The 23,693-nt window shown below is 40.6% G+C and overlaps 1 protein-coding gene across 1 annotated transcript in view; it reads right to left on the bottom strand.

Moving 5' to 3' along the window:
- Positions 1-23,693, bottom strand: part of LOC126176758 (DNA cross-link repair 1A protein) — a 62,237-nt gene that overhangs the window by 37,931 nt on the left and 613 nt on the right. Inside the window, exon 2 of the mRNA XM_049923927.1 lies at positions 18,374-19,461. Coding sequence (XP_049779884.1) covers positions 18,374-19,461 — 1,088 coding nt within the window. The remainder of the gene's footprint in view (positions 1-18,373; positions 19,462-23,693) is intronic.

Raw genomic sequence — 23,693 nt, 5'->3', positions numbered from 1 at the left:
AGCTTGTTAGTTATCATGGTAACGTAGAATGCCTCATGGTTCGTACCCCCCCATAATAGACCTAGATGCAAGACCTTCCCCATACATCCTCCTCAACTACCTACTCCAGCCCTGTCACTAGCATCACCCATCCCATCAGAGGCAGGGCTACCTCAGACCAGTCATGGGATCTACAAGCTAAACTGCAACCACTGTGCTGTAGTCTACAACCAACAAGCTGTGACCAAGAAACAGCTGGACCACCCAGTTACTCAGCACACTGCCCAACACAATGTTCTTCATTTCAGTGACTGCTCCACAGTGGACCGACAAAGCTGTCCAACCAGATGTTCTTCATTTGAATGACTGCTTCACAGCCTATGCCATCTGGATCCTTCCCACCAACACCAGCTTTTCCAAATTGCACAGGTGGAAACTCTCCCTGCAATATGACCTACATTCGCATAACCATCCCAGCCTCAACCTTCATTAGTCACTGTCCTTACCCAGCTATACCCTTCCCTGTTCCCGTTCCAGCACTATACAGCCCTCTCCACCAACTCACCCACAGTTTTACTGCTTCTAGCTGCCCTACCCTCCTCCGACCTCATCCCTGACTGCACCCACAACCAGCACTTTACTGTCCCTCACCCTACCCTGCTACTACTCTCCCTCACTGCTTCCACCTCCCCCTTCTGGCCTTGACAGTCGTGTGTGTAAGCTGCATTTGTGTGTGTGTGTGTGTGTGTGTGTGTGTGTGTGTGTGTGTGTGTGTGTGTGTGTGTGTGTGTGTTCTGATGAAGGCCTGTTTGACCGAAAACTGTCTTTTTGTTGTGCCTATCTGCTACTCTACAATATGACACATATCTGTACAGGGGTTTCTAATACGATGCTGTGAACAACTACAGCTGAAATTACATTAACTAGTATTTGGCTTTTCCTTTCATAGCTATATTGCAAATTATGAAAATTTTTCATTGAATATGTTTCACTAATATTGGTCAAACATCATCAGTTGCTACAAACAACTTTCTGGGGAGGGTAACCACAGTTTAGAGACATTGTAAATAATAACTGTACAGCTATGCAGCTTTTGGAAACACCTCATCATTCCTGACTTTTTAGTTGTTATAATGTTATGGAGTGTTAGGTGTTTTTTTATTATTATTCACATCATCATTTGTGATTCCGTGAACACTTTGCATACATAGCACATTTTTTAGAATTGAATTACTACAGAATTCAATACAGTGTAGTTGATGATTTGTACACATTACTTATGGAGTTTATCACTTTCTACCTGTTTTGCTGACAGCTGGTTACTTTTCTCCTTGTTGATGGTGGTTGCAATTGGAAAAAAGCTTGATATCACATTCACTACTAGCTCTTTTTGGATTCAGGGATGTGGAATGGTGAGGAGGATGGAGTGGTGGAGTAAGGGAGGAGGGAGGGAGGGAGGGAGGGAGGGAAGAAGAGGAATACAGAGAGAGAGAAAGTAAATTGTTAGGCGACGAGGGGAGAAGGTGTAGTAGAAGAAGGCAACTGGGGTGTGAAATCTAATATGGAGAGAGGAAGGATCCTATGGTTATATTTAATACTGTACTGTATCGTCTATTAAGTCATAAAATGTGTGGTTTGCCATACTGGTCTGATCATTTATGAATTGCTACTTTTCTGTTATTATCTCATGACTGTAATAATTTTTCTGCAGGATGAGGAGATGTTTCTTGTCTCTTACAATTATGATATGCATGTCCCTATTCCTTGTAATCATTTTATGGTGACGCTGGTGCACAAGTTGAGTGGTTTATTTTGTGCTTCTATGCTCTTTGTCTTGGGTATCAAATGTTCTACTAGCTTTCCATTCACACCTTCCATCGTATGTTGCACTTAAATAGGTACATACCTGATTTCTGATACAGGTGGGTTGAGGCCCCCTGTCCAAACTCAATGAAACATAGGATGAGACAGAAAAGACCAAAACACTAAAAGTCTTTTTCCAAAACTGTTTCAGAGAGGCAGATCGCACTTCAGTTCCTCTTTTAAATAGTCACATGAAGAACAAAATGACAGATATCAAAATAAGTGACCACGAGACAGAACTGCAACTGAAATTCCTTAACAGAGGAAAGACTGCTGGACCTGATGGGACACCAATTTCACTCTACAAAGACTATGCAAAACAACTTACTCCTTAAGAAGCAAAGCATTCCTAACGACTGCAAAAAAGCACAGGTCATTCCCATTTTCAAGAAGTGTCACTGAAGAGAGGCACAAAATGGTACGACTGTACTCTGAAGTTGGTTATGAAATATCTGAAGACTGAATATCCCCTCTTTAGGAATCAACATGGATTCCAGAAACAACAACTGTGTAAAACCCAGCCTGCTCCGTTTGACCACAAGACCCAAAAAGCAGTTGATACAGGCACCCAGGTATGTGCTGTGCTCCTTCACTTTCCATTCTAAAATGATATTTTTGGCTCACAAACAGGTGGTTTTGGCAATAAGTGGTGTAAGTTTGTGAACCTCTTGTTGACCCCTGTTCACTAGTCTACATATTTTGACATTGGCTTACTGTCATTTCTTATTAACAATATCAGCTTATCCCCAAGAATAAACAGCTTTCACTCAGTTAATACTCGTCAGAAATCAAACCTGCATTTGGATTAGACTTTGTTAACTCTTGTGCAGAAAAATGTGCAGTATACTGCTGCAGCCATTTTCAATAAGCCACCACAAGAATTCAAAAATCTTAGCAGTAATTCACGTGCTTTCAAATCAAATCTGAAGAGCTTCATCACGGGTCACTCCTTATATTCTGTAGAGGAGTTCCTTGAAAAATTAAGCTGATTCTTATGTTGTATAGTTGATTGTGTTTACATGAACTTATAGCTTGATTTTTTTTTTGTTTCATAAACATTTTATTTTTATCTGTTATTACTTTTAAGTTGTAATTTCATGTACAGACACGTTCCATGACCTTGGAGATTTGCTCCTCAACTTGGCCCTACAGAACTTGACATGTAAATAAATACATAAAAAGGTATTCAATAGAGTACTGCAACCCTGTCTAATGAACAAAATACATGCATATGAAATATCAGACCAACTATGCGATTGGATTGAAGAATTTCTAGCAAAGAGAACATGGCATGTCATTCTCACTGGAGATAAGTCTTCACACATAAAAGTAGCTTTGGATGTATTCCATGGGCATTTTATACGATCATTGTGTTTAATGTAATATATAAATGACCAGGTAGATAATGTTGGAAGTTCCATGAGGCCTTTTGCGAATAATGCTGTTGTATACAGAGAAGTCACAGCACTACAAAACTGTACTGAAATGCAGGAAGATCTCCAGAGGATTGACACTTGGTGCAGGGAGTGGCAACTGACCTTCAACAGAAACAAACGTAACATATTTTGCATACATAATCAGAAAGACCTTCATTGTATGACTACACAATTGCAGAACAACCACTGAAAGCAGTTACTTCCATAAAATGTCTAGGAACATGTGTACAGAGTGATCTGACGTGGAACGATCATATAAAATTAACGGTGGGTAAGGCAGATGCCAGACTGAGATTCACTGGGAGAAACGCCAGGAAACATACATGTTCATTTAGTAAGTGTGTAAGTGTCATGAAGATGATCCTCCAACTCTCGTTGAATACACTGCAAGAGAGGTATGTCGTCTACTGCTAAAGTTTGAAGAGTGTGTACTTAACAGCAGAGAAACTAAACCAGTTCACTATAGACAAAATGACAGAAAAATCAGACCATTTGGCAGTAGAAGCATGAATCTGAGCCAGCGTGTGATGTCAGGCACAGGATGTGTAAGAAATACAACGCTCACTCTGTATTCGCCTATGCCCCTTGTGCTAAGGATTGCTTGATTCATCGCACTGATTACGGACCCGTAATAGTGTTTGAATTACAGTGACAGCATCTGAATACCATCAAATATGCTATATATGTACATATACTACTATATATATATGTGATATATGTTCATCGGAGGTGAGGGTATCATCTGGAGTGCTCCAGGGAAGTGTGGTAGGTCCGCTGTTGTTTTCTATCTACATAAATGACCTTTTGGATAGGGTGGATAGCAATGTGCGGCTGTTTGCTGATGGTGCGCTGGTGTAAGGGAAGGAGTCGTCGTTGAGTGATTGTAGGAGGATACAAAATGACTTGGACAGGATTTGTGATTGGTGTAAAGAATGGCAGCTAACTCTAAATATAGATAAATGTAAATTAATGAAGATGAATGGGAAAAAGAATCCCGTAATGTTTGAATACTCCATTAGTAGTGTAGCGCTTGACACAGTCATGTCGATTAAATATTTGAGTGTAACATTGCAGAGCAATATGAAGTGGAACAAGCATGTAATGGGAGTTGTGGGGAAGGCGGATAGTCGTCTTCGGTTCATTGATAGAATTTTGGGAAGATGTGGTGCATCTGTAAAGGAGACCACTTATAAAACACTAATACGACCTAGTCTTGAGTACCGCTCGAGCGTTTGGGATCCCTATCAGGTCGGATTGAGGGAGGACATAGAAGCAATTCAGAGGCGGGCTGCTAGATTTGTTACTGGTAGGTTTGATCATCATGCGAGTGTTACGGAAATGCTTCAGGAACTCGGGTGGGAGTCTCGAGAGGAAAGGAAGCATTCTTTTTGTGAATCGCTACTGAGGAAATTTAGAGATCCAGCATTTGAAGCTGACTGCAGTACAATTTTACTGCCGCCAACTTACATTTCGCGGAAAGACCACAAAGATAAGATAAGATAAGAGAGATTAGGGCTCGTACAGAGGCATATAGGCAGTCATTTTTCCCTCGTTCTGTTTGGGAGTGGAACAGGGAGAGAAGGTGCCAGTTGTGGTACGAGGTACCCTCCGCCTGGTGGATTGCGGAGTATGTATGTAGATGTAGAAATATGAAGCACAGAGGCTATACAAGCTTTAAGAATGCGCTTACAATGGCTCACTATCTACCATCGCGGCTTAACACAGAAAGAAAGCCAGTTTTACCAACCTTTGTTTTTTGTTTCTTCTAAAATCGCTTATCTTCATCATTTGCATCTTGAAATGATACCTTCACCTGTTTTATAACGAAGATAAATACTACAAAATTACCTTCGATGGGTATATGGACTCAAGCATTCAAAGTGACTGCTCTGAGGTCTTTCTCTCATGGCATAATGGTTAGAATGCTGAAGTGGTAATCTGAAGGTGCAGAATTCAAAGCTACTTGTTTCCATATTTTTATCATTTGTAAGAATTCACTGGAATGAAAAAGACAGCAAAATTCTGGCCAATGTTTACCCAAATTATGAAATTGAGTATGAGAGTAACGAAATAGATGGCCTTACTGCATATTGACTTTGCTACAATTCAAATATTTTTTCTTCAAGTGGCTAAAGTTTCTGTGAGATCTGATGTGCCTGATTTCCTGTAACTGTTGGATCTTCTTTACCTTGAAAATGGTACTGAGAATTTTTCATTGCTCAGATTTTTTGTCACCATGCAGTGTTTCAGCTGGGAGTTAAGTAGAGTCAGTTAAGTGGAGACTGGTAGCAATGTATGTTTCTGGTTCTGTGGGAGTAATTTGCAACTTAACTTAATGTAACAAGGTTGCAACAGAGCTGATAGTAGTAGTATATGTGTGGTACTGCTTTTATCTTTGGCTCACAGACCAAGGCGAGGCTGGGGACCCTTGCTAAAGCTATTTCAGTAATACTCAAGTGTTGGGAATTGATCTGCATCTGCTGATAAATTTTTCCCACAATGGGTATAATTGCCCCGTGGAGTGAGCCTGCATGCCTTATTGCACTAGCTCTGCGTTTATGCTTGTCACCACAAGCTGCAAAAGTAAGAAACCATCTATGATGTTTGTTAGGTGTTCTTTCGTCATTTGGGGAAAAATAAAGATAGCAATGAACTTCCTTTGGTGCCTAAATTTTTAATCTATTCACTTCTCATATAATCTAAAACTGCTGGTTTATCGTTCTTTCACCTTCTCAATGACTATATCATCAAGTTCTTGCATGGCAATTCCTACTGTGGGGCTGCAAGTCTTGATATCTATTTGTCATTCCATTATCCCTTTCCACTCTGGCTCGCACAATCGTGCGGGTTCGATTATAAATTTTTCGTGTTTCAGCTACATCATGTTTCTGCGTCACTCCAGACTGCAGCGATAGTGTGAGCTCCCAGCTTCTGTTTGGCAGCTGTTTTGTTTCATGCTGTGACCACCAGAGTACAACAGATCATTTAAAACTTCAATGACAAGACAAAGCCATGTGTTACTGAGATAAATGCGTTCTGTTTTCCTACATTTCATTAGTTTAAGGAAATTCCTATATCATTTTAGACTGAGGATCTTTCACTTAAGTTGTGTAAGGTGTCTAGACACTTCCATGAAATGCTACTTGCATTTTATACATGTTTGAATTTTGAGTAGCACGATAATGCTGGTGACTTCTTGAACAAACTATCACTATGCGAATTTTTTCAGTATTTTTACCTGATTCTACAGGTAATAATGTATGGTAATTGGTACATATCAGAAAAAATTTTAAGAGATTTCCTCTCAGTGTGGAAAGGGTTATGTTATATGAGACCCACAATTTTTTCATTTAAGCAAGACCTGATGAGCAATAGCATGAGGAGATAGGTTGATTTCCCAGGAGCTATACTGAAGACATTAGTCTACCTTTACAATATTCTCCACGTATTTCAGCTGGTTTAAGACATGCTGAACACAATACAGGTTCAAACGAAACGATTTTGTTTATCTGTTGTTTACCATTTCAGCTACATCTCTCTGAACAGAGGGTTTAGCTGAAACACTGAACAGTCTATGCACATCATTAGATTACGCCCAGAAACATAATTTACATTCCACTCATATGCTGCGGGTCTATTGTCTGAAACTACTGCTTATCTTTACCACAGGAAGCTGTCAATCTACTACAGCCAAAAGTGTGTTGTCTACTTACTTAACAAATTGTTAAGTGGCATTCAGTATTTGATAAAAATTACAAATTCGCACTTTTTTGGGAATAACGTTGGCTAAAGCAGAAAAATGCTGGTATTAACAAGTGTGTAATCAGGAATTTCATAAGCTTTTCACCTTCAGCTCCAAAATGTAGTAATAAAGGTTATGAGAAGGCTTATGATGCAGACAGTTCCTTAAAATATCCTTGCTGACTTGGTCTGACAATTTAAAAAAATGTAAAAATACACGAATATAAAAATCCTCCAGTGAGCTTTGAACCCACAGCAAAAACAGGCATTGCTTCAGACAGTGATCACATTACCACTACGCTGGCGAGCCAATGCTGTGGTCCATTCTCTCTCTCATTGTCATAGTTTAGCTAACAAAGATACTCTGTGACATAAAAGATCAAAGTGGTTTTATTTTCTCTGTGCAATAACCTTTCTGGATTCAAAACCATAAATCTGACAACCCAACGTCAGCACCTTACATGAAAATCACTCAGATTATTTCAAGCAACTGACACGAAAATATCAAGTGAATTTAGCAGGATAAATCTATGGCATTCCTGGAAGTAGCTTGATGGTCACAAAATAGCCAAATATATTATGCAATGCTGCCAATTTTACTAGTCACAGGAATAATATTTTTATAGACCAAATGGTTTTCCTGTGGGGGCTCAGCAGTGCAGAATGTAGCGCCAAAATATCAACAGTATTAGCCAATGACTTCTACTCTCATTTTTGTAGCTAGTCTTAGGGGCTAGAGTGCAGATACTAATAACACTCTATGCACTGACGGGAAGCTGAAAATCCTAAATTAATAGCTGTCACAGTTATTACTGTTTTTCTTGCTTAAGCATACCGCAAATTGAAAAGCTCATTCATCAGGTGTGATTCCTTTTTTGGAGTGTTGCTGGTTAAGTTTAACACATTTTTGATCTTTATAGACTTAAAGAAGATATTCCTTGAGAACACTGTCATTGGCATAACCCCAAAATGGAGGGACACAAATGAAAAGACAAAAACAGAGCACTGATTGCAAAAGTCAAACATCCACAAACAAATTAAATAAGCCACAAGTAACATAAAGCCTCAACTTATTAAGTGAACTATGCAAAGAAACAATGCACAATTCTTGCAATTTCCAGAAAAGTGTGCTGCAAAGGCATACAGAAATTAAAGCAGGGCATGTAATAAGGAACACAGTACCCTGTCAGCACAGTCTTTAATATGTAATTCAAAAGTAAAGCTGTCATTCAGTCTACAATAATCAGAAGAATGCAAATTAACTTCTACCCATGTAATTACAAAACAATCCTTGCTGACACATGTTCATAAAAGCGAGAAAAAAAAGAGAGAAAAATAGCAATAAGGGGTTTATCTCATTGAGTGTGAGGCATATTGCATAGTAATGCCTCACAGTCAGTGCAGTTTTTTCTTTAGTTATTGCCTAATGGTTTGATATTAACTTACCAACTAGGTCATCACAATACTAACATGAGAATCATCGAGGCACAATTGTTAGAACAGACAGCTACGTTATGTGGCAGTTTGCAAAATTAGGTGCCACTCATTGTTTGATCTAAACCCTTGTAGTATTCCAAAACAGTCATAAAGTCCATCGACTACTGTACTGGGTAGGCAACTAGCGCATAACCAGAATGACCAACAGACATGAAAACTAGTGACCTCCCTGGTGACATCAGAATGGGCAAACATGAAAAAATCATTGGAAAATCATAAAATGAAGGAGAAATACACATTGCTTAACCCAAACTAGCATCCTACAATGTCATCAGAAATTTCAGCAAAATATAAAACAAAGTCAAATAAAATAAAATGGTTTATTCCGAATTTAACGAACCTAATAATAGCTATTAACTCCATAGCTAGTTATTTGCTCTCTACAAGGCTGCCTTCGCTTTGTCACACCATTGCCTACTGTCTCCATACAAGAACAAGAACCATGCATGTTCACTAAGCGCTGCTGTAGCTACAGTTTGGCATCTTGACACGTTTTTGGGAGGACACAGGAGACAGTAATAGAGGGCAAGAGAGAGACGAATTCAAAATAACAAAAAATAGCATTACAAGTACCACATAATGTATTACTTCTTAAGTGTGTAGGGAAAGGGTAAATGAAAGACAAATGAATGAAGTCTACAACTTTGCTTCCACTGTTTTTCCTCAAAATTTGAGGCTTTACTGTGAAAAACTTACAGGACATTTACAATTCAAAGTACTGGCCATTCGGTAGCTTCAAAAGCCTACTCTCATTCACCACCATGATGGTCTTTGACATCAGAAGTACCATTCTTGAAATGCTGAAAGCATTATCTGCACATTCTTTCACTAACAGGTGCCTCACCATATATCTTACCAAGCATTTTATGAGCTTCGGCTGCAGATTTCTTCACATTAAAGCAGAAAATTAAATTTTCCTGCAAATGATGAGAATTGGGCTCATAAGCTGACAAATTCCATTGAGAATAACTTTATGATGCAATTGCAAATCAATTAATATTTCGATGGCATTATGTTTACAAATGCCTAAGCTTACAGTATGATGCTTTCAACCTACAACGTGCACCACCACTTGCTGCTATTGTCATTTACTGCAAAACAGTGGAAGAAAAGTTGCAGACCGAATGATATTTTTTTAAAAACATATTTAAAAGAAATTTGTTTCAATTAAAAAAGATAACTTAAAGCAAACTAACTCATGTTTAATCATCTCGGGTTTGACACTTCTGTCTCACCGAGTGATCTTCTACCGGCTCTTACTGACAGAAAATTGATCAAAAGAATAAGTAAAGAAAATAAAATGTTTTCAGTGCTCTATCTTGTCTAGAATCCCCCATTATTTCTGACTTTAACCATGTATCTTCACATGGACTCTATGAGGAGTCAAATGTAATTGCCAGAAGAGAGACCTTCCTCACAGGCTTCAAGAACACCATCTCAAAGGGAATGAGATGTATCTCGTTGGTTTTGTGACCAGTTATCTGACAGTTTTTGTGCTACCTCGTCTCAAATGTTCTGCACTGGATTCATATCAGCAGCCTTTGGCAGCCAGTCGATGATGCTGAAGCCCTTGTTGGACAGCTGCTGCTGAACGAATGCAGAACTATGATCACGAGAATGATCTTTCCTCCATTCCAGATGCTGTGTGTGTACGTGGACAAGGGAGGGGAGGAGGGGGGGGGGGGGGGCGTGTTCTGTCCTCATCACAAACACACAAATTGCCGAAGTGGCATAAAATAATATGGCTTGCACCATACAGCCAAACATCCCAAACGGGATCTCTCAGCCTATAATACCATACAAAAATTTCATTTTTTCCTACAGTGTATAGCATTCACAATGAAAGAAGCATCACATTCTTCACTACGCGGGTGTACTGCCCACTATCATAAGTTCCATCATTCTTCATGATGTCTTGTCCCTCCCAGCCTTTAAATCACTCCTGGACCATCGGAAAACCTTCTCGTCAGCTTTTGATGCTGCATTGAGGACGAGATCCACAAATGCGATCCACAAATGCCAGCTGGTATAAAACACTTTTCTCTCTGAGTTCCTGTTACACAGAAGATCTTTGTGTGTGCAGTGTATTTTTCCTCAGCCTTTGGCTAACTCTGTCACTGTAGTTGAGAAAGTTGGTCTCTTGCCGTAATTGCTTCATATTTAGGAAGTGGAACAGTTGGCTCTTATGCACAGACTCTCTGTCCTGGTGTGTTTCCAGTCTCTTCCTGCCTGAGGAAGGACTCTGTTGGCACTGACTGTTTCAAAATAATCCCTGCAATAATACTTTGCAATGGTAGGTGGCACACCACATCTCCTCCCAGCATCTCTAGCTGAAGAGCCACCATATTCAGCCAGAGCGATGAAACTGTCATGAAATGAATGCTCTCAGTGAGTAATTGCGACTGACTGCCAGCGACATGATGTCTGGTTGCCATTCTTATGCTGATGCTTGGGGAGGAAGCGAACGTTTATACCTCTGTCAAAAGGAGTGGTAGTTGTGTCAGACTAAGGATGATCTATTCAAAAATTCTTGCTGGGTCAAATGGCTCTGAGCACTATGGGACTCAACAGCTTAGGTCATAAGTCCCCTAGAACTTAGAACTACTTAAACCTAACTAACCTAAGGACATCACACACACCCATGCCCGAGGCAGGATTCGAACCTGCGATCATAGCAGTCCCGCGGTTCCGGACTGCAGCGCCAGAACCGCTAGACCACGGCGGCTGGCAAATTCTTGCTGCTTTAGGTCTTCCCTTAAGCCAAGCTTGTGGAGGCCAAGTGGGCTAAGGCACTAAGACGTTTTTTCGAGAGGTCATGGATTCAAATCCCACCTGTGACAGTGATGATTTTGTCTTGAGTTTGTGTTCGTCCATGTGTGTCTGTATGTGTCCCAGAATAAAAAATTGTAAACTAGTTCTTAAGAAACTTGCTTGAATTTTTAACAAATACTTTACAGCTGCACTGTACAGTTGCCCCTTGCCGTAGTGGTTACACCGGATCCCGTGAGATCACCGAAGTTAAGTGCTGTTGGGTGTGGTCGGCACTTGGATGGGTGACCATCCAGGCCGCCATGCGCAGTTGCCATTTTTCGGGGTGCACTCACCTCGTGATGCCAACTGAGGAGCTACTCGATCGAATAGTAGCGGCTTCGGTCAAGAATACCATCATAATGACCGAGAGAGCGGTGTGCTGACCCCACGCCCCTCCTATCTGCATCCTCCACTGAGGATGACACGGCGGTCGGATGGTCCCGGTAGGCCACTCGTGGCCTGAAGACGGAGTACCGTACAGTTGCTAAATGCCAGTTATCAGGGTCTACAGCACACATGTGTCTGAGGTCGGTTTCTTTAAGAATTATATGTCTAAATAAGGGAAAAAGGTCTGCTTGGCCTACCTCATGTTGTATATAGAACTAAAGCAGTAAGACGGAGATCGCTGGTTTGAATATAAAAGACACAGCGATTTTTGTACAGTGTTGGCATTGTCTCTTTCTGTACTGGTAGTCAGTGACTATTAACGATAACAATAAAACGCAGTGCATGGTTGTTTAGCCTAATTGCTAAATGCCAATTTCGTGAATATGAACCACTGTAACATTTATGTGAGCGATGTTGAATTCCCAAACAAAAGGAAAAAGGATCACACATACTGGAAATATCTGCAGCACACATGTATGTAATGTATGTCAGGCTGTTGTTGGTCTGTGTAATGTATGTCAGGCTGTTGTTGGTCTGTCCTGAATACCATGCATTTATTAGGTCCGGAGCTCCAGCCTAGGCATACACCCTTGTCATGCTGAGGTTCCAACCATCCCAAAGGTGGATATTTAATCCACAGTTCCCACCATATAGGCAACCTCCACTTCCATAGTCATTCTTGAGGTGAAAATGCTTAGCCGTTGACAATATGTGTTACTGCCACCTAATTGCTGTTGTGTGGATCCAGGGTACATAAAAATTAATAAGTGTGCTAGATACAGGACATGCACAGATAGCATACTGCAAGTGATCGCTGAATCATGTGTGGCTGCAGCCAGGCTCACACTGGAGGACAGGCTGTGTTGTCGAAGAAAACAGCTTTAACACCTTCAACATCATCAGCATAAAAAGAAATTGATTGACTGACTGATTAATTGAAAGGGGGTATGGGACAAAATGGCGAGGTCATTAGTCCCGCGATTTCAAAGTGAATTACAGAAGAATGAGGATTTGCTAAAAGTGGACAGATCCAGTCAGGGGAGTCAAATTATAAAATAACAAACATTAAATACACACAGTAAAAGCATAAAAGGTAAACCAGATCTACGAACTGTAAAAAAGGGGGGTGGTCATGGGGCCACAGACCGAGAAGACTGCAAAAGAAGTCCCAATCACAACCAACCCAGCCCTGCTCCAAGTCTAAAGGAGAACATTATATCTGGAAATAAAAAGCACTTTCACAAAGGAAACCAAGGACCAGGTCAACCATCCGTGGCTCGTATGCTAATATTAAATTTAAGGATTTAGGAAGACCATACTTAACACGAAGGGCCGAAACAAGGGGACATTCCACCAATATGCGAGTTACTGTCAGTCTGGCTCTACAACCACATTGTGGGGGGTGGGTCGTTACGTAGGAACAAACAATGGGTGAACCGGGTATGACCAATGCGTAAACAGCACAAAACAGTGGACTCCTTCCGAGTAGCAGCAGAAAGAAGAGCGTCAAACTGCAGTAGACTCCTTGTTTGTGCTGAGTTTATTACTATGAGCTCTAGCACTCCAGATGGCATTCCACTGTTGGGCAAAGAGAGATTTGATGTAGATCTGCATATATGCAGCTGGAATCATGAAAGTAAATGGGGAGTAAGTATCCGCTTCTCCAGCCAAATGGGCAGCCAATTCATTCCCTGGGATGCCCACATGACTTGGTACACAGAGAAAGATGACGGAATAGGCGGTACGCTGAAGGGCTGAGAGAAGGTCAAAGATAGCAGATCCCAGCATTAAATGGTGCTCGAAGCCAGTAGGAGATGTGAAAGCGTATTCCACCTCATCAATAGTCTTAGAACTATCAGTGTAAAAGATGGTGACACCCTGGAAATCTGCAAGGACGGCACATACAAGACACCGGTAAACCATAGGAGCAACAGAGATCTTAGGACCCTGGAATAGATCAGTTCTAATCTGTGGTTTAGGCACCATCCATATGGGGAGGGGGGGGGGGGTGTTACGGGAGGAAAAACATGGGATGCAGTCCAATGAGTGGAGACGAAGCCCCTGACAGAGGTAAGTGAGATGCATGCCAAGTTTAAAAGCGGAAAGAGTTGCTGAGCTATAAACCAGACTACCATAATCTAGTCTGGACAAGACCAGAGCATGGTACAGAAGGAAAAGAGTGGAGTGGTCTGCATCCCAAAATGTGTGGGCCAAGAGGCAGAGAGCATTAAGCTTCCACATACATGTAATCTTTAGTTGGCGAATGTGGGGCAGCCATGTCAGGTTGTTATAAAAAATAAGGCCCAAGAAACAGGACTGTGCTACAACATCGAGAAGCTGGTTGCCTAAATAAAGTTCTGGATTGGATTGTACTGTGGGTCGACGACAAAACTGCATAACCCGCATTTTGCAGGGAGAAAACTGGAAGCCGTGGACGGTGGCTGACGCAGAGGCCCGTCGGATGGCACCTTGGAGCTGGCACTCAGCAGACGCTACAGAGTGGGAGCTGCACCGGACACAAAAATCGTCAACAAACAACACCGGCGTAACCAGAGGTCCAACAGAGGTTGCAAGCCCATTGATGGCAATGAGGAAGAGTGTGACACTCAGCACAGTACCCTGTGGGATACCATTCTCCTGAACCTGAGGGGCACTAAGTGTAGTGCCAACTTGAACCCGGAAGAGCTGGTAAGATAAAAACTTGTGGATAAAAATTGGAAGGGGGCCACAGAACCCATTCATGGAGGGTAACAAAACTGTGATGGCGCCAAGCCATGTCATATGCCTTATGTAGGTCAAAGAAGACTGCGACAAGGTGCCGCTGGTGAGTAAAAGCCCGTTGGATGGCTGATTCCAATCAGAGTAAATGGTCAGTTGGAGATCGCCCTGCCCAGAAGCCACACTGAAACAGGGACAAAAGGCCCCGAGATTCGAGTAACCAACGTAATCTGAAGTCGACCATCCTTTTAAGCAGTTTACAAAGTACAATTGTAAGGCTAATGGGGCGGTAGATGTTGCGAGATGTTGAGTTTTTCCCGGGCTTAACGTTGGGGTAACTCTACTGTCTCGCCGTTGTGACGGAAAAGCACCCATGAGCCAAATGTGGTTGAAGACCCTGAGGAACTGTGGCCTTTGGGAATGTTCAAGTGTTGGATCATCTGGTTGCGGATGGAATCCGGCCTCGAGGCTGTGTCTCGTGTAGAGCTAAGAGCCTGCACCAATTCCCATTCAGCGAAAGGTGCATTATGGGGCTCAACATGGTGCGGGATGAAACAGAGGGGAGGTCTGTTCAACTCTGCGTTTGTGCCGGAGAAAGGTAGTAGAGTAGGAAGAAGACGACGATGCCGTCAAAAAAGTGTGTCGTGAGATGTTCTGCAAGGAATGATGGATCAGTGCACAGAGAACCTTGGAGGTTCGGACCCTGAACAGTTGACTGTTGCTGGTGGCCCAGAAGGCTAGGGAGCTTTGACCAAACTTGCGATGAAGAGGCATACATTCCCAGGGAGAAAACATAGCGCTCCCAGCATTCCTTTTTACTCCGCTTAGTAAGGTAATGAGTCTTAGTACGGAGACACTTAAAAGTGAGGAGGGTGGTTTGTGACGGGTGTCACTTAAATTGCTGCAGCGCCCGTCGGTGGTCCTTGTCAGTAACTGCAACGTCCTCGGTCCACCACAGTACTGGCCGATGATTAGGGGGGCCTGCGGATAGGGGGACAGCAGAGCCAGCAGCAATGAAGAAGAGTGGCAGAGATGCCTTGCACGACTACATCAATGGAAACTTCCAATACTAGTTTTTGTTCTGGTTTTTGAGTTATGGTCTTTTTGATTGTTGGGGATTTTGTCTGCTTGTTTTTTGCATTAATATTTGTTCTGGTATGTCTTCATTATTAGGAATTCTGTATACTTAGTTTGTTTCCACTCAAAACTCTCTCATTCCTGCAATTGTCCTGTCAGTTTGATGTTACTTCTGCAAATAAATAATTTTCATATTATCCTTGTCTGTAATGAGTGATCTTCACCATATTGTGTAAGTTTCGTGGTGTTCACCATCTTGATGACATCAGGCATCAAGGCCATCGGGTGGTGCCACATTCTTCAGTTCAGCCAATGGTCAACAAGCACATAAAAAACATCGCTCAAAGTTTAATGGCAATCTTTGATTTCAGTCGTACTCATGTTCATGTTGATTGTTCAACTATATAATGAGTGATTTACCTTCATTCCACCCACAGCTTGCCAATATTATTACATTGATGCGTAAGTTGATAGTGTTTTTGCTTTGCACGTTGGTATTCCAGTTGCTATGAGCTTATTTATCAACTGTCACTTTTATTTGTAGTTCACTGTTGATGTTTGAGTTTACATATTGTCATTTTGTCATCTGGGATGTGAGTTGAGCGACAGATGCTAGAAAATGAAGAGCCAAGTGGAGACACCAGAATATTTCCGACATATTCTTCGGTTTGAGTTCAGCAGTGGGGTGACAGCAGCGGAAGCAGCCAGAAATGTTTTTGCCTTGTATTGGGATAATGCCGGTGGACAGAGCACGGCAAGAAAGTGGTTTTCTCATTTTAAGGTGGGTCGTTCTGATATCAGTTACTCTCCACGTTCACGAAGACCTTCTCGGTTTGATGACGATCATTTAAATGCACTAATCCACAATGATCTACGTCAACGTACTCGAGAACTGGTAAATGTAATGAATTGCAATCATTCCAATATTGTGCAAATTTTCATGCAACGGAGAAGGTTCAAAAATCAGGTATATGGGTATCACATGCTCTAAGCCAAAATCACAAAAGTCAGCAGCTGGCCATATGTAAATCTCTGCTTGCTCGTTATCAATTGGCTCATGAGCAACACTGGCCATTCCTACCCTGTGTCATTACTGGTGACAAGGAATGGTGTCTTTGTGCTAACATGACAAAAAGAAAGGAATGGTTGAGCTCCAACAAATCAGCAACTTCCCGTACATAGAACTGCACTCATCCACAATGGAAATGGGAATGAGCTTATGGCATCGTTGGCCGAGAGGCCCCACTCGGTGAAGTTTGGCCGCCAAGTGCAAGTCTTATTTCATTCGATGCCACATTGGGCGACTTGTGTGCCAGTGATAAGGATGGAATGATGATGAGGACAACACAACACCCAGTCCACGAGCAGACAAAATCTCCAACCCGGCCAGGAATCGAACCCATTCCCATTTGCATTGGAGACAAGCACATTACCACCCAGCTAAGCAGGCGGACACACATCCTCAAAAGATGATGTCATGCGTCTGGTGGAACAGCGATCGTGTGGTGTACTACGAATTGCCTCCCCGAGGTGTAACTATCACTGCTGACATTTACTGTAATCAGCTGAGACGTCTTGCAGATGGAATCCAAGAACAATGACCAGGAAGGCTGCACTAAGTGATGCTACTCCACAATATCGCCCTCTTACCTCTGCTGGATTGACAAAAAACACTATACGGGAGCTGGGTTGGGAAGTCATTCTGCACCCAACTTATTCACCTGATTTTTAGGCCTCAGACTTTCTCTTTTTCTGCTCTCTGTCTAACAACCTTCAAGGAACTTCCTTTCCAGATGAAAATCCGATCCTAATATGGCTCGACAAGTTCTTCACCTCAAAACCACATGATTTCTGCAATAATGGAATTGGAAAGTTACCCCAATATTGGCAGACTGTTGTAAATAGTGAAGGAGAATATATTATTGATGACTAAAGTCTCTATTATGTGTTACCTGTTGTGTTTATTAAACTTAGGGATAAACACAACAAACTTATCCACCAACCTAATATATTAAACACATAAATGGTATACATACACATGGAGCTGCTATTTACTGACTTCCCTGTCTCTCAAATTCTGTAGCTTCAGATAGTGGTCACATTGATTATTTCTCAGCCTAATAACAATATACTTTTTGTAACAAGTAGCATGACACTTTGTTGTATCAGTTTTCTAAACCAGTTATTTGGTAAGTTGTGACCTGCAACGTAATCATCCATCTTTCAAAATTTAGGAAGTTTTAACATATCCTTAATCTTTGATTTGGATGATAGGGACCACCACAAGGTGCATGAGCAAGTGAATCAACACACTTAACAAATAAGGGAATTGCTGTTGACTTTACAGGACTGTAGCTGCTAGCATGATGCACAACAGTCTAGTGAATTTCATTAAGACAGTGGTATTTTGTTTTACCAAACACTGTTTTTCACTTGAGTATGCTCAAGTCTTCTACTCGTCTGAGTATATTATTCTTTATAATTTCTTTTGTTTCCTTATACTACATATTGTCACTTGTCACGTTTAATTACTTCCCAATAATATATTTTATATCACAAATGAGCTGGATTGCAGCACAACTGAAACCTGACTTAACTCGAGTAAATTCCATGAGGGTGAATGGTGTAGTACTGTTTATGTACACAGTTCAATTAACTAGAGATATCAGTGTTTCATAATGAGCAAAGAATAGTCACAAAAAGCATAAAAACACAGTAATACAACAAACTAACACATAATTAAGTTACCGCACACACAGTTTTATGGCAATGCACATCTGTTACATGCCCACACACACTATTTTAGTTTTCATCAGTCTAAAAATAACAAAACTGAGCTTTGTTTGTCAGAAATGTTGTCTTACCTCATCAAGTAAAGTTCCAGGGACAGTATCAATGCCGAGACCCTGCCACCCAGTTTTGTTGTAAGTAAGATGAACTTTGACAGGACTTACTAGGGACTTCTTTGGTGAATTAATCTCCATTTCTACAGAAGGTACTTCAGAAGCGATCCCATGGACACAATTGCATGGAATAGTCTTAGACTTAACTGGACTTTTAACATTGGTGGTATCAGCACTGTCACATTTGCCTTTAAATTTAATGCTACCTTTAAACTGAAGACTTTTCTGAAGAAAAATTTCTGTTTTATCAGTTCTTGCAGAACTATCACTGTCTTCATCACAGCTCAGGTCCACTGTATTTGATTTCAGACTATTGGAACTGTCGCAAGCTGAAATTTCTTTTTCAGTATTCACCAATGCAGCTTCCACTGACTGATTATCTTCCAGATTACCTAAAAAGTAATTGTCCTTACCACCACTTAAGTTTCTTAAGATGTTACTAGGCTTTTTAACTTTGAATGGGTTTTTGGTAAGTTGTTCAACAGGCGAAGAAACTTTGAGAATTGAAACAGATTTGGACGATTCATCAGAACCCGAAAAAACATTTGTTCTGCTAGTTGTTAGGTCATTATGGCGTATAAATCGTTCTGAGGGCACTTTAGTAGAGCTATTTCCTTCAAAACACTTGGACGAGATACTTTTTGTATGATTTGTTTTGTTAAAATCTGCTACTGATTCACTAGTATCCACATTACCGTTGTCATCAACATCAGCTTCAAAATATGTTGACTGTGATGAAGAAGAAACTGACACTTCTTTCCTCCCACCTGAAGCAGCATTTACACAGGCAGCTTGATAAGTTGTTTGCTTAATACAGCCTCCTTCATCTCCCTCATCCGAAAATAAATCTAAAGAACTCTCAGTACTGGTCTCTGATATTATCCTCTTATTGGCCGACAACTGACTTCTGTCCACATCGCACAAATCGTCTTTTGATGGGCGACGATTGTAGTCAATGACTGTTGCTCGAATTTCTGCCAATAATTTGTGGGAGAAGTCTTTAAAGTGAAAAATGCTTGTTTCACTACACTCCTTTCCTTGGGGACATTCTGAAAAAGAGTAAACCAAAGGGATGGTATCAACAGGTTGATACATTAAGACTTGACTAACTGAAAACAAACAAACAAAAAAGTTTAAAGTTAATATAGTGACTGAAGTTTCACAATATTGATATCCATTTCTGCCATTAAGTATTTTGGAACAACAAACAAGTATGAAAAGGATATTCACATTAAGCAAAGGAACAATTGGCAATCATTCATCTGTTCAATATAAACAAAATAAATCCAAAACTCTAAAATTTATTTCATTATTAGGTAATACATTCAGAGAGCTTGGGTCCAAGCTAAAAGGACACCACCCGAGGATTTAGACAAAACTACAGAGTCTTAAAAATCCCGTGCCTTCAATTTCTTCTGTAATGGTGGAAATGTACACACAGAATATGTCCATAAGAAAAAACTGAACATACCAGATGAGAGTCTCTAGATGCTCCCTTGGAATCTCCTGAACAAGCCATATTCAAATAGTGAAATACTGTTAATTGGAAATGAGTCAGAAATTTGAATATTTCACCCAAGTGATGGAGCAACCTGAGGGTTATGTATCTAGCATTTCAAAATAAAATGACCACTAGATCTGGGTGAAGAACAATCTAACAAATTTCAACAAGCTAATTTGTACGCTTTGTCTAAGAGCGACATGAACACTCACTCACTCTCTCTGTCCTCGTGCTGTGCAATCATTATATGAGTATTTATCTTGGTGGCAGTTGGTGAGGTGGATAATGGTGATAGGAAGTGAAGGGCAAGAGTAAAGATGGGACAATGACTATTAGTAGGTAGAGGACGCTCCTAAACAATGAAACCAAAGTGGGAATAGAGAGAGGTATGAAACATGTGTATGAGTGTGTGTGTGTGTGTGTGTGTGTGTGGTGGCGGTGGTGAGGTTTGGGGGGGGGGGGGGGAGGGGGGAGGAGGAATAAGAAGAGGGACCACAAGGAGTTTTATCCCATCATTCATCTCACACACACTGCTTACTTCCCTCTGGCCCCCCACCTTTTCCATTTTAGTAAATTTTCAAGTATAAGGAGCCTGACCCACACACATATCTCAAAAATATCTTTCTACCCTGGTCCTCAACAACTCTTCCAATTTATCTCCATGATCAATTTAACACTACTCCTGCTGTGATGAGACTGAGCATTCACTTACACTGTTTTCCATCTCTCTTCTCCTGCTGTGTATCTTTCGCCTTAGCACCTTTGCTGCTGCTCCTACCTTCCCCCCACCTCTTCCACATTCAACTCAGCCAAGAATACCACTCATTCTATTCAGTCAGTTGCAAATGTATTTTTATTACATTTTACTGGTAACCGCAAAGTGTAAAAAAACATATTTGTTTCTGACGACTTAATTTTATTCCGAAATCAAACCTGGTAAAGCATAATAAAAATATATTTGCAACTGATGACTGAATTTTATTCAGAAAAATCTTGTAAACATGGGCTCTAAAATGCATATATTAAGAGATGTTTCACATGAGTGAAGATAAACAAGTGCTCATACCTCTTAAGATATGCACTTTAGAGCCAATAGTTACTGGGCAGTTTTCCCTTGTTTTGGTCCATACTATCACCTCTCAAAATACAGAAAGCAAAGAGCTGACAGCAGAAGAGATTTGTTTCAAAGTATCAGAGATGAGGAAGTCCCCATATACCTTCAGGTATGCATTTTGGAGCCCATGTGTCCTCAACTTTATTGCTTTGAATGATCATTCCTCCTAGGACACTATGTTGCGGGAGGGAAGAGGGGTGTATTGGAGGTAGAGGATATGGAGGTGTAGGGCTTCTTACTATTAAGAAGAACAAATTTTTTTGAACACTGAGCTATGATGTTAAGATTCTTTTTTCTGTGCTGATCAGCTACTTAACATCTTCATTACGTGGTTTAGTAACTGTTTCTACTCTCTTCATTAGTTGCATTACTCCCACATTTCAGCCATTACTACTTTTGGACATAATCCACTGTGGGCAAAGTTCATTCCACGTTTAATAAATTTTGCTTGATAAGTGAATGAATCACATGGGAAATGGAGAGGTGTTTCATTATCTAGTACAAAAAACTCTGGCATGTATTTTCAAGTATACTGTTTAAATATACCATACATCAGAACAATCAAAAGTGTTCTTGAGGTTTTAAAATTGTCAGTACACACACAACAGCCTACTGAATGATTATAATGATGTAACAAAAAAAAAAGGTTTAAAAAAAATATATCCTCTTCGGAATATGGTTGGATACATTAATGAAATAACTAGGCCTAGTCCCACATCTAACATGTTTCCTACATGAACAATGTATAGCACACTTGTTATGTTGTTACAGAACCTTGTTCCAATCTTCACACTGGGTATCATCTAATACAAAAAGTGACACAGGAAACTTGTGATAAACGGTGTAGACAACATGGCGACTATCACATGATGTCAGTGGCGATTTTTTCAAATGGGTTAAGTTAGAGCTCAGTCTGTCACCACAACCAGGTCTTTTCAGTTTCACACTTGTTGGCTTGGCCAACTCACAACCAAGCTCCAACTTTCAACCTAACCTACACCTCACACTAGACCATGATTCAATCTGCCATTACAACCTTTTTTTCCCTTTCTTTCTTTTAGTTACTGCATTTATCAAGACATTGCTCTCAGATTCGGGATCATGGAGGATTAACGCTATGTCAATTTGGCCATCTTGATTTAGTTTTCCTAAATCAGTTCAGGCAAATGGTGGGATAGTTCCTCCCACAAAGCCATGACAACCACGTATATAGTCATATACACACATATGATTTATGTTTCTCCTGTATTAAATTTACAGATTCTATACCATCATACAATGATCCTCGGATAAATAAACTATGTTGGTAATACTAACAACAATCAAGGATGCATCTCCAGTGGCTTCATTAGGTTTGGTCTGCTGGTACACAACCAGTCATGAGGTGGACAATAAGTCAGACACTGACCACAGCAAAAGCTTCAGAACATTTTATGTCACAGTTAGCAACTATGTCACTGAAAGACCTGCAGACCTACGTGCTAGGCATCACCCAGTATATTTTCAATTTGGTTTCCTTCCAGCATAAAATAATATCAAATCTAAAAAACAATCTACAGCTGTAAAAATGCACAAGGATCCAAAGATTGTTGACTAAAATATATCAGGTTCATCAATAATTTCAAATATCTGCTTTCAAAATTATGGACTTGTGACAATCTTTTGTCGAAGATAATAGCCCCATCACTATATTTTGGTTACTGAAAGCAATCTTCTTCCAGCCGATATTAACTGTGAGAGGCAATATATGTAGCTTAATGTTTATAATAGGTCTCCAAGGAAGACTACTATCTCTAAAACAGCAATTAGTTGGAATATTTACGAGATGGTAATAAGATTTTGAAATGATGAAGCACAGCAATCAGTCGTCTTTTACTTTCATGAAATGAAATGAGCATATGGAATTGTTGGCCGGCAGGCCCCATCCAGGGAAGTTCGGCCACCAGGTGCAAGTCTTATTTCAATCAATGCCACACTGGGCGACTTGTGTGCCGGTGATGAGGATGAAATGATGAGGACAACACAACACCCAGTCCACGAGCGGAGAAAATCTCCAACCCAGCCAGAGATCGAACCCAGGTCTGCTGCATGGGAGGCAAGCATGTACCACACAGCTAAACAGGGTCACGATATTATTAAGTAAATCTAGATTTCGGCTAGTGACTAGTCATTATCAATGCACTATTTCGAAGTATCAGTGCATGTTCTAGTACATCAGTCCCCTACTGCTCCCACTTCTGTCACAGTTCGTTCAAGACTACATTCTTAGAAATTCAGTAGTCTTAACACAAACTGTGACAGAAGCCTGAACAACAGGGGCCTGACATACTAGGACATGCACTGATACTATGAAATAGTTTTCGAAAGACATATCACAGTCGTTGAGTGCATCCACATTAATAATGGAAGGTAACTTTATGTGTAACAATCTTTTCAGTTTTCTGCCATAGCATTTCTGAGATCTGAAATATGTGGCGTAACTATACAAGTATTATTGTAAATGATAATTCAAAACATCTGTTTCTGTAAAACGTGTACGATTAGCGACAATTTGTGGCAGAAAAAAATCCTTCTGGAACAACAATTTTCCATTTTATTTTGAGACTGTATCTGTATTAATGTTAAATGATTGATACATTCTTCTTCACATTTTTAATCCCAAGGAT

The sequence above is a fragment of the Schistocerca cancellata genome, chromosome 3 (assembly GCF_023864275.1).
Source record: "Schistocerca cancellata isolate TAMUIC-IGC-003103 chromosome 3, iqSchCanc2.1, whole genome shotgun sequence".
In the NCBI taxonomy this organism is placed as follows: domain Eukaryota; kingdom Metazoa; phylum Arthropoda; class Insecta; order Orthoptera; family Acrididae; genus Schistocerca; species Schistocerca cancellata.
This window is presented reverse-complemented; position numbering and strand designations above follow the sequence as displayed.